Source organism: Cetorhinus maximus, unplaced genomic scaffold, assembly GCF_964194155.1.
Source record: "Cetorhinus maximus unplaced genomic scaffold, sCetMax3.hap1.1 HAP1_SCAFFOLD_2642, whole genome shotgun sequence".
NCBI lineage: Eukaryota > Metazoa > Chordata > Chondrichthyes > Lamniformes > Cetorhinidae > Cetorhinus > Cetorhinus maximus.
In genome coordinates, this window is record NW_027598576.1 from 2,501 (window position 1) to 14,563 (window position 12,063).

Below are 12,063 nucleotides of genomic sequence, written 5' to 3' on the forward strand. Positions count from 1 at the left end.
CCAGGATTTTGACCCGGCGACAGTGAAGGGACGGCCGATATATTCCCAAGTCGGGACGGCGAGTGTTTATCGGAGGGGGAACTCCCGGGTGGGGAGTCAGTGGTGGACGGGGGGAAGGGAACGGGGGCTGTGCGAGGCCACAGAGGGATTTGAAAACGAGGATGAGAACTTTAAAAGCTTTTGTTTTGTTGATGGGGAGCGGGCGCGTCGCTGAGGGCCCGTCCCTAATTGCTCTTGTTCAGGGGGCATTTAAGAGAGTCGCAGGTGGGCCGGGGCCAGGTGAGGACTCCCTTCCTGAGAGGGCGCATTGACTAGTGAACCGGTGGGGCTCTCACGCCAGATGGCTTTGCGGTTCACTGAGTTTGAATTTCACCGTCCACCGTGGTAGGGTTCGAACCCGTGTCCCCAGAGCATTTACCCTGGATTACTATCCCGCCAACTCCCCCCCTTCCCCTCCCCACCCCCCACAGCTAGATCGGTGCGAGTTAGGACACGGGGGCAGCGGAGTTTCGGACGGGCTGCAGTTTGAGGCGGGCGGACTGTGAGAGAGCAGCCAGGAGCGGGCCGGGGATAGTCGAGTCCGGATGTGATCGATGTTTCTCCGCGGGCTTCCATCGACGGGTCGAGCGGATTCGCGTTTTTATTGCCTTTTCTTTCTCTCTCGGGACAGAGTGAGAAAGTTCCAGGCTGGGACGGTGGCGGTGGGGGTGCCGGGGCTTTCAGACATCGTGCTTCTCCTCGGTTTCCCGCCACTTGGGCTGGGGTTCAGTCTCGGCGTCGGCGAGGGTCTCCGCAGCCGCCGGTTCCACCTCCTCCGCGACTGCTTCATCTGAAAGAGCGACAAACACGCGGGGTCACCGGGAGATGCCCAGTCTCAGCAGCTCTCACACAGGCTGAGAGTACTCTCACACACACACACACACACACACTGACAGACAGGTATACACACACACTGACAGACAGACACACGCACAAACACACATGCACACACTGGCAGGCAGACATACACACACACTGATATACAGGCATACACAGACAGACACACATACACTGACAGACAGATATACACACAGAGAGACACACACACGCGCACACACTGACAGACAGACTCACAAACATGCACACACTGGCAGACAGACATGCACAAACACACACACAGGCACACAGAGAGGCACACAGACACATACACACAGAGATGCACACACAGATATTGACACACACAGAGCTACAGAGAGATGCACACACACACAGACACAGAGAGACACACATACAGACACACACACAGAGACACAGTTACACAAACACAGATACAGACACACACACAAAGAGAGAGACTCAGACACACACAGAGACACATAGGGACACATACATACGCACAGAGAGACACACAGGCGCACACACATACACACAGGGACACACAGTGACACAGAGAACACACAGACTCACACATAGACACACAGACAGGCACACAAACAGACACACACAGACAGAGAACACACAGATACAGGCACACATGCAGAGACACACAGGCACACACGCACACACTAACATGGACACACAAAGATAGAGAAACACGGACACACAGACAAACACGCACACATACACACACACACACGCACGGACACATACAGACAGAGAGAGACACACACACACGGGGCTGAATTTTACATCAATCGGGCCAGCGCGCGCGCACTCGGCCTGATCGGGTGTGAAATCGCACGAGATGGCGTCGGGCGAGCGTCCCGATGTCATCGCGCACTTGCGCAATATCTCGTTCAGTGGGCACGCGCAGAAGCTGGAAGCGCGCCCGCCGACGATTAAGGGGGCAATTAAGCCCATTAAGGGCGCCATTGCCCACGATTTTCCATCGCCCGTCCAACCTTACAGCAGCCAGACGGGCGAATCGGCCAGGTGGCCCTGGCACTTTTCATCAAACCTCATCCAAGGGCGGGATGAGGTTTCCCTAATGAAATAAAAATCGGTGGGCAGCATTTTTACCGTCTATATTTTTGGGTGTCCGATTCTGATGCTGGGACATCCTTTTCAAACTTTATTGGGACGTTCTGGGGTCTGCAGCTCCCCTGGGGCATCTCTCTGCCTTCAGGGGGCTTTCTCCCAGCGCTGGCCCGCGCCCGCCCTCCTGCCACCCCCCACCCCAGCACGCGCTTCTCGCTGGCCGGACGTTAACTGACCAGCCAGCGTGAAATCGTGGTCGGGGGGCTGCTCGCGGTCGGCGGTCCGTTTCTTGGACAGCCAGACAAACACACACGGACACACACAGAGACTCGGACACATGGACACAGACAGACAAACACACACAGATATACAGACACATACACACATGCACACGGACACACAGACAGAGGGACACACACACATGGACACAGACAGACAAACACACACAGAGACACAGACACATGGACACAGACAGTCAAACACACACAGACACACAGATATACAGACACATACACACATGCACACGGACACACAGACAGAGGGACACACACACATGGACACAGACAGACAAACACACACAGAGACACAGACACATGGACACAGACAGACAAACACACACACAGGCGCACACACACACACATATATATAGACACATTCACATGCACACAGACAGACAGAGTGACACACACATGGACAGACAGACAAACACACACATGCACAGGCACACGGACACATACACACACACAGACAGACACACACACATATAGACATGACAGGCAGACAAATATACACACACACACACACATACACACACAGAGACACACTGACACACCCTCACTGATACACCATAGAGGCACAAACGCACAGATGTGAACAGACATAGACACAGACAATCGCACACACGCACGAGCGGAGGATGCGGTGGTGGGGGGAGCATGCTGAGGGGAGTGGGGATGAAACGGAGTGTGAATGAAGCAGGTTTCTGACCACCCCCCACCCCACCACTCCCCTCCCCTCCCTTCCCCTCCCCTGCCTTACCTGCTCCTTGGGGCCTGTCCACCTGGGTGCCGCCGGTCCAAGGGCGCAGCTCCACGCGGGTGCGGAAGAACCCGCTATTGGGCTGCCCCTCGCTGCCATAGCGGATCTCCCGGCCTCCTCCGGCCCCTGGGTCACCAACGCGCAGCCTCACCTCTGCCGACCAGCGCAGCCGCTCCTTCAGGCGGCCGCGGGGAGTCCTGACCCAGGTGCGCTGGCTCTCCAGGCGCACCAGCCGCTCCCTGACCTCCTCCTCCGGCCAGACCCCCAGCCCCTCGAGGGCCGGGTCCAGCTCGCCGCCCTCCAGGGCCCGGACGGGGAGGGCCAGCGGCCAGGGGGCGGCGGGCACCTGGAGCTCCGCCCGCTGCGCAGCCTTCATCCTGGGCAGAGGAGCAGGGGGGGTGGGGTGGACACTTCCGGGGAATCTCCTCTTCTCTCCCCTCTCCCCGACCCTTTTAAATAAGCAGCCCCGCTGTGTCCCTCTCTCTCTCTCTCTGTCTCTCTCTCGACAAGCCCGTGAGACATTTCACACCTCCCCCCTCCCCCCTGCACTCCCTGGCTCAGCAAACCAGCACCCCCTGGAGGGTGGGGGTGGGGCCGGTGGATGGAGAACGAGCACACGCAGCAGCAAAGAGGCACCTCGGTTTATTTTTCAGAGCGGCGTGCCACGTCCGCAGCCGCCGGTTCGAGGCTCCTGACCCTGCCCCCCTCCCCCCCCCACCTCCTCCCCTCCTCCCCGGCCCCCCCAGCCCCGCAGAGCCATCCACTCCTGCTTAACCCCCTCCACTCCTGCCCGACGGAGCTGACTGTTCGGACCTGGGTCACGGCCGAACATGAGTGGGGGACTTGGAGTCCCCTTTCCCCGTATCCCTCGATCCACCCCCACCCCCCCCACCCTGCCCGAGAGAGACCGGGAATCTGTCCGTCTTCAGCGATGGGGAGTGTCCACAACCCCCGCCCGGGGTGGAGAATCCCAAAGATTCACAAACCTCTCCGAGTGAAGAAATTCCTCCTCGTCTCGGTCCCCAAAATGTCCGGCTCCCTCATCCCGAGACTCTGCCCCTCACCTCCCTCCCTCCCCCCCACCATCCCGGGTGTTTTAGATTCCCCGGGGACCAGCCGGGGAACGATCTCTGGGCGTCCGCCCTGTCAAACCCCGCCCCCACCTTCAGAACCGCGTAGGTCCCGACGAGGTCGCCTCTCGTTCTCCTCGGTTCCCGGAGAATCCCAGCCCGGTTTTACTCAGCCTCTCGTCGCAGGACAACCCACCCCCTCCCTAACCCTACTCCCCCCCTCACCCCGGGGACCGATTGAGTGAACCTTCCCCCGCCCCCGCTCCGCCTCCGAGGCGAGTCTGTCCTTCCTTCAAACGCGGGGACCCAAAACCGCACAGCGCACTCTCCGGCCCGGAGACTGGCACTGCCCCGGGAGTGGGTGGGGTGGTTGGGGGGGGGGGGGGGGGAGCGCTGGGAGGGGGTGGGTGCGGTTTAACCTCGTAAAATTGGGGCTTCGTTCCCCCAGCGAGACTGAGAAATTCCAGACCCGCTCCCGACATCGGCCAAAGCGAATATGTTCGGGGCTCCGAGTGCGACAGGTTTTCGATGGACGGGGGGGTGGGGTTGGGGGTGGGAGGGGGATGGGCCTGGAGTGCGGAGTCGAGGCCAATCGCCGGGTCAGCCATGGTCCTATCGAATGGGGGAGGGGCCGAATGGCCTCCTCCTGATTCCGATGACTTTGCTTACGATGTAAATGCATTTAAAAAAAAATTTCGTTCACCGGGGTGTGGGCCTCTCTGGCCAGGCCCAGCATTTATTGCCCCCCTTGAGAAGGTGGTGGGTGAGCCGCCATCTTGAGCCGCTGCAATCCCCTGTGGTGTAGGTACACCCACCGTGCTGTTAGGGAGGGAGTTCCCAGGATTTTGACCCGGCGACAGTGAAGGAACGGCCGATATATTTCCAAGTCGGGATGGCGAGTGTGGCTCGGAGGGGGAACATCTGGGTGGTGGTGTTCCCCGTGCGTCTGCTGCCCTCGTCCTTCTAGATGGGAGCGGTCGTGGGTTTGGAAGGTGCTGTCGAAGGAGCCTCGGTGAGTTGCTGCAGTGCATCTTGTAGATGGTACACACACTGCTGCCGCTGTGCGTCGGTGGTGGAGGGAGTGAATGTTTGAGGACGGGGTGCCGATCGAGCGGGGGCTGCTTTGCCCTGGACGGTGTCGAGTTTCTCGAGTGTTGTGGGAGTCGCCCTCATCCAGGCAAGTGGGGGGAGTATCCCATCACACTCCTGACTTGTGCCTTGTAGATGGTGGACAGGCTTTGGGGGGAGTCAGGAGATGAGTGACTCTCCGCAGGATTCCCAGCCTCTGACCTGCTCTTGTAGCCACAGTATTTATATGGCTGGTCCACTTCAGTTTCTGGTCAATGGTAACCCCAGGATGTTGGTAGTGGGGGATTCAGTGATGGTAATGCCCATTGACCACCAAGGGGTGATGGTTAGATTCTCTCTTGTTGGAGATGGTCATTGCCTGACACTTGTGTGGCGTGAATGTTACTTGCCACTTGTCAGCCCAAGCCTGGATATTGTCCAGGTCTTGCTGCATTTGGACATGGACTGCTTCAGTATCTGAGGAGTCGCGAATGGTGCTGAACATTGTGCAACCATCAGTGAACATCCCCACTTCTGACCTTATGATGGAAGGAAGGTCATTGTTGAAGCAGCTGAAGATGGCTGGGCCTAGGATGGTTGGAGGCGGTTCAGAGGAGGTTTACCGGATTGACGCCCGGAATGAGCGGGTTGTCTTATGGGGAGAGGTTGGACAGACTGGGCTTGTTTCCACTGGAGTTTAGCAGAGTGAGGGGGCGATTTGATTGAAGTTTACAAGACCCTGAACGGCCTCGACAAAGTGGACGTGGAAAGGACGTTTCCTCTTGTGGGTGAGTCCAGGACTAGCGGGGAGGGGTGAGGGGGGGGGTCACTGTTTTAAAATTAGGGGGGTGGCCCTTTTAGGACGGAGATGAGGAGAAATGTTTTCTCTCTCTGAGAGGGTCGTGCGACTTTGGAACTCTCTGCCTCAGGAGGCGGGGTCTCTGCCTCAGGAGGCGGGGTCTCTGCCTCAGGAGGCGGTGTCTCTGCCTCAGGAGGCGGGGTCTCTGCCTCAGGAGGTGGGGGAGGCGGGGTCTCTGCCTCAGGAGGCAGGGGAGGCGGGGTCTCTGCCTCAGGAGGCGGGGAGGCGGGGTCTCTGCCTCAGGAGGCGGGGAGGCGGGGTCTCTGCCTCAGGAGGCGGGGTCTCTGCCTCAGGAGGTGGGGAGGCGGGGTCTCTGCCTCAGGAGGCGGGGTCTCTGCCTCAGGAGGTGGGGAGGCGGGGTCTCTGCCTCAGGAGGCGGGGAGGCGGGGTGTCTGAATATTTTTAAGGTGGAGGTAGATAGATTCTTGTCCGGCGAAGGGATCGAAGGTCATCAGGGGGGTGGGGGGGTAGATGGGAACGTGGAACTCGAAACGCAAGCAGATCGGCCGCCATCTTATCGAACGGCGGAGCAGGGCTCGAGGGGCCGAGTGGCCCACTCCTGCTCCCGGTTCGCGTGTTCTCGCGGGACCGACTTCCGACCCCCCGACCTGGGCCCGCTCGCGGGTTCGACCAAGGCGGGATGAGATGGGGCGGAGAGGGGGGAGGGGGTCAGCTTCCAGGAGCTCAGACACTCAGTAAAGTTCTTGTCCCGGGGGCCTCGAGCCCTCCCTCCCCCCACAACCCACCCCCCCCACACCCGACCGAGAGACTTGAGGAGCATAATCGACAAGTTGGCAGGGGTGGGGAGGGGGGGGGAATGTGACCTCATACAGAATGTAGGCGTAAACGCGCGTAGTAGACGTCGCCACGGGACACGGGCTCCTCGCGATGGTAGGGAATACAGGCGGCCTGAGGCGGGCCTCTGCGCATTAAGCCATTGAAGGCGGCAGGGCCGGTGGAGAGCGGGGCTGATAAAGCACACGGCGACCCGGGCATTACTTTAATCGGGGCGTAGGGTATGAGAGCGGGGATGAACCTGTGCGATCAGCCGCGACTGGAGCGTCGCGTCTGGTTCTGGGCCGGTGGGGGGGGTGGGGGGCAGGGGGAGGTGTTGGCGGCGTGGCGTACGTGTCACGAGATTGGTGAACCGGAAGCTCAGGCTAAGTTCGCTGGGGGCCGCGTGGGTCTGAATCCCACCCTGGTGGCCGGTGGTGGTGGGGGGGCTTCAAATGGAACTTGTTTTTAATTAAAATGAATTAAAACGAATAAGTGAATTCGCCTCACGGAGCCTGGAGCGATGAACCCAGCCTCGGCCACGGTGACCGTCAGGGAAAAAAAAAACCCCATCTGGTTCACTCGCGCCCTCCTTCAGGGGGGAGGGAAATCTGCCGCCCCCTTACCCGGCCTGGCCTACGTGTGACTCCAGGATTGCACCCCCTGTCCCTCCCCCCCACCCCCCCCCACCCAACACCCACCTCCCCCCTCTCCCCACCCCGGCCACAGCAATGCAGTCGACTCTTAACTCGCCCGCTCCCCCACCCTTCCAGTTTAAGGGGTAATTAGGGATGGGGTTGGACGGAACCGAGGTGGGTGGGGGGGGGGGGGGGGGGGCAACAAATGCCCACGCCCCGCGAAAGGGTAAAAGCGGGAGAGGTGCACTGCCCGCTGGGCAGAAGCGACTGCGCTTCGGGTGACGGGCGAGTCACTCGGAGGGCTCGGGGAGGCACCCTCAGGACTTGCTGAGGCAGGAGAGGGGGAGGTGCAAGCTGCTGGTCTTTCCCCTTTTTGCCGGATTGCAGCGACGGGGCGAGAGGTATTCGCCGAGGGAGACGTGGCGCCCCCCCCGCCCTCCCCTCAGGCAGTGGAGTTTATGCGGCGGGAGGGGAGGGGAGGACAGTGAGCCGGGCAGGGGGTGGGGGTGGGGGTGGGGAACGGCGACCAGGCCAATAGAGGCGCGGTTGCAGTCGGCGGGATGGTGACGGCTGGGTGTTGAATTCCCCGGCTGACGGCCGGGGTCTCAGCTCAGGCTGAGTGTGAGGAATCTCTGCAACGCACCCACCCCGCCCCTCCCCCTCCCCTCCCCCCACACCAGCCGCGCTGGATGCAGCAACTCGTATTACAGTGCGAAATATCTCCAGCCTCCTAATGAGCTGCATTGGCAAAAAACAAGGCATTCGCACCAAGTCCCGTTCACCTGCCTGTGTGTGCTTGTGTGTGTGTCTGAGTGTGTGTGTCTGTGTGAGTGTGTGCGTGTGAGAGAGTGTGTATGTGTGTGTCCGCATGTGTCTGTGTGCATGTGTGTATATGTGTGTGTGTGTGTATGTATGTGTGTGTGTGTATGTATGTGTGTGTATGTATGTGCGTGTATATGTATATGTGTGTATGTATATGTGTGCCTGTGTGTGTATATGTATGTATAGGTGCGTGCGTGTGTATGTATGTGACAAATTGTAAAATTAGCTGTGGCAGTTATTTCAAGTTTCCATCTGGGATTTGAACAGCTCAGCATTTACCATCTGCCATAACAGCATATAAATGTGTGTGTCTCTGTCCGTGTCCATCTGTATGTGCCTTTTTCTGTGTATGTATAAGTATCTGTCCATGCGTATGTCTGTATCTCTCTGTGTGTGTATATGTGTCTCTGTCCCTGTGTGTGTATCTGTCTCTGTGTATGTTTGTGTGATTCTGCCTGTGTATATCTGTATAGGTCTCACTGTGTATATGTGTGTGACCCTGTGTATATCTGTATGTATCTTTCTCTGTGTATGTGTGTCTCTGCCTGTGTGACTATTTGTGTGTCTCTCTGTCCACGTGTACATCTGTGAGTGTCTCTTTCTATGTATGTATGTGTGTGTATCTGTCCGTGTGTATATCTGTCTCCCTGCATGTATATGTGTCTCTATCCCTGTGTGTATGTGTCTGTGTGTATCTGCATGTGTCTCTCACTGTGTATATGTGTCACTGTGTGTAGATCTGTATATGTCTCTCACTATGTATATGCGTGTGACTGTGTCTTTCTCTGTGTATGTCTGTGTGTATGTGTATGTCTGTGTATATGTGTTTCTGTCCAGGTGTATATCTGCGTGTCTCTCTCTGTGTATATATCTCTGTGTGTCTGTCTGCATGTGTATCTGTATGTCTCTCACTGTATATATATGTGTCTCTGTCCTTGTGATTTATCTGTATGTGTCTCTGTCCATGTGTACATACGAACATACCAAGTAGGAGTATTAGGCCACTCGGCCCCTCGAGCCTGCTCCGCATTCAATAAGATCACGGCTGACCTAATTGTAGCCTCAAACCCACATTCCCCCCCATAACCTTTCACCCTCCCCCTCGCTTATCAAGAATCTATCTCGCTCCGCCTCAAAAATATTCGGAGACTCTGCTCCCACCGCCTTTCGAGGAAGAGATTTCCAAAGACTCGCCGCCCTCTGAGAAAAAATTTCTCGTCTCCGTCCTAAATGGGCGACCCCCTTATTTTTAAACAGTCACCCTCCCCCCTCCCCAGTTCTAGATTCTCCCACAAGAGGAAACATCCTCTCCACATCCACCCTGTCAAGACCCCCTCAGGATCTTAAAGGTTTCAATCGAGTCGCCTCTCACTCTCCTAAACTCCAGCGGATACAAGCCCGGCCTGTCCAAACTTCCCTCATAAGACAGGCTGCCCATCCCTGGTATTGGTCTGGTCAACCTTCTCTGAACTGCTTCCAACGCATTTACATCCTTCCTTAAATGAGGAGACCAGTACTGTACACAGTGCTCCAGATGTGGTCTCAACAGTGCCCTGTGCAACTGAAGCATAACCTCCCTACTTTGTATTCAACCCCCCTCGCAATAAACAATAACATCCTACTCGCTTTCCTGATTACCTGCTGTCCCTGCATAGGAACCTTTTGTGATTCATGCACTGGGACACCCAGATCCCTCTGCACCTCAGAGCTCTGCAATCTCTCACCATTTAGATAATATGCTTCTTTTTTATTCTTCCTGCCAAAATGGACAACTTCACATTTTCCCACATTACACTCCATCTGCCAGATCTTGGCCCATTCACTCAACCTATATCCCTTTGTTATCTCCTTATATCCTTACACCCTACTTTCCTACCTCTCTTTGTGTCACCAGTATATCTGTGTGTGTCTGTCGCTGTGCAAGTTTGTGTCTGACCATGTGCATGTTTGTATGTCTGTCTGTGTGTGGGTGTGCCTCTGTCCATGTGTATATCTGTGCGTCTCTGTGTGTGTGGGTGTGCCTCTGTCCATGTGTATATCTGTGCGTCTCTGTGGGTGTGCCTCTGTCCATGTGTATATCTGTGTGCCTCTCTGTGTGTGGGTGTGCCTCTGTCCATGTGTGTATCTGTGCGTCTCTGTGTGTGGGTGTGCCTCTGTCCATGTGTATATCTGTGCGTCTCTCTGTGTGTGGGTGTGCCTCTCTCTGTATCTATGCGTGTTCCTATCCATGCACATAGCTGGGTGTCTCTCTCTCATATATTTGTGTGTCACTCACAAATTCTAATCTCTAGTTACCCGCAGCATCTCTCTGAGGCTAAACCAGACTGTTTGCAACCCCTGGTGCCATACTTGACTCTGCGATGGGTTTCCAACCGTATACCTGCACAGTCCCCCAGTTCCACCCTCAGTAACATCGCCCGACTTTGCCCATCTCAGCTCGTCCACTGCTAAAATTCTTGTTCAAGCCTTCATTACCTCCGGACTCGAATATTCCAACGCTCCCCCAGGTTCCCACCCTCCGTAAACTTCAGCCCGTCCGAAACTCTGCTTCTCCCCCCGCCCTCGCGTCCTAACACGTACCACGTCCTGTTCCCCTATCACCCCCACCACGTTCGCTCACCTAGGTTAGCCCCGGGACAAGCTACGCATCGATTTTAAAATTCTCATCCTTGTTTTCAAATCCCTCCACGGCCTCTCCACCACCCCCTGACCCCGCTCGCCAATCTCGGTAACCTCCTCCAGCCCCCCCCGCGACCCTCCGAGATCTCCATGCTCCTCCGATTCCTGCCTCTCGAGCGTTCCCCACCACCCCCCAACCCATCGCTCCGCCATTGGCGGCCGTGCCTTCAGCTGCCTGGGGCCCCCTGAGCTCTGGAATTCCCTCCCTCAACCTGTCCATCTCTCTCTCTCCCCAGTCCTTTAAGTCGCTCCTTAAAACAGACCCTTTTGACCAGGCTTTTTGTCACCTGCCCTTAATATCGCCTTACAAGGCTTGGATCAGACTTTGTCAACCATGATTGAGTTTACTATGTTGAAGGTGAATTGTTATAATTGTGCCCGTGTCTACCTTTCTCCATGTGCCCTGTGCCACTCGATTGTCCAGCTAGTGTACCTACACGTGCTGATTTCACTGTCTCCTTGATTTTTAAAAAAAATTATTCATTCGTGGGGCGTGGGCGTCGCTGGCTAGGACAGCATTTATTGCCCATCCCTCATTGTCCTTGCTCAGAGGGCATTTAAGAGCCAACCACATCGCTGTGGGTCTGGAGTCACGTGTAGGCCAGACTGGGTAAGGATGGTGGGTTTCCTCCCCTCAAGGGCATTAGTGAACCAGATGGGGTTTTTTTTTACACCGATCGACAACGGTTCCGGGTTCATCATCAGACTTTTAATTCCAGATTTTTATTGAATTCAAATTCCACCATCCGCCCGTGATGGGGTTCGAACCCGAATCGACCCAGAGCAGCATCACCCCCGGGGTCTCTGGATTACTAGCCCAGCGACAATACCACTGTACCACCTCACGTGCATGTTGTTTTGTTGGGAGATTAAGCAGCTGCCCGCGTTGTTTTGTGCCTGGGGTACGCGTCGTGTAACTTGAGGGTATTACGCTGCTGCCCAGCTAGTCTGGTGTCTCCTTCAGGCTGTTTGGTCTCACAGGTCGAGCCCTTCGAACATCTTTTCACTGCCTTATTGAGACTGAGTGGGGGGGGGAGAGAGTGAGACAGGGAGAGATAGACCAACAGAGAGGGACATAGACAGACTGAGAGAGAGAGACAGAGAATGAGAGAGAGGCAGAGGAGGAGAGATGGACAGAGATAGATAGACCAACAGAGGG

General features: G+C 56.6%; 1 protein-coding gene across 2 annotated transcripts; it reads right to left on the bottom strand.

Annotated features, from left to right (window-relative positions):
• Positions 1-703: 703 nt before the first annotated feature.
• Positions 704-4,583, bottom strand: LOC144677537 (uncharacterized). Of its 2 annotated transcripts, none has more exons than XM_078537606.1 (2): positions 2,995-3,381; positions 704-829 (listed from the first exon to the last, which is right to left on the bottom strand). In XM_078537606.1, exons 1-2 carry the CDS (start codon positions 3,368-3,370, stop codon positions 720-722), a joined length of 486 nt encoding a protein of 161 aa, XP_078393732.1. In that variant the 5' UTR covers positions 3,371-3,381; the 3' UTR covers positions 704-719. The 2 variants fall into 2 exon arrangements, 1 of the variants encoding a protein (XP_078393732.1); XR_013575733.1 differs by lacking the exon at positions 2,995-3,381 and adding an exon at positions 4,484-4,583 and having other exon boundaries at positions 710-829.
• Positions 4,584-12,063: the final 7,480 nt, after the last annotated feature.

What these genes read in the sequence shown, in the direction of transcription:
- LOC144677537 (XM_078537606.1), bottom strand. Translation starts at nt 3,370, where the DNA reads ATGAAGGCTGCGCAGCGGGCGGAGCTCCAGGTGCCCGCCGCCCCCTGG. An exon ending in GGACAGGCCCCAAGGAGCAG is followed by an intron (nt 830 to 2,994) that starts GTAAGGCAGGGG and finishes TCGCTCTTTCAG; the next exon opens with ATGAAGCAGTCGCGGAGGAG.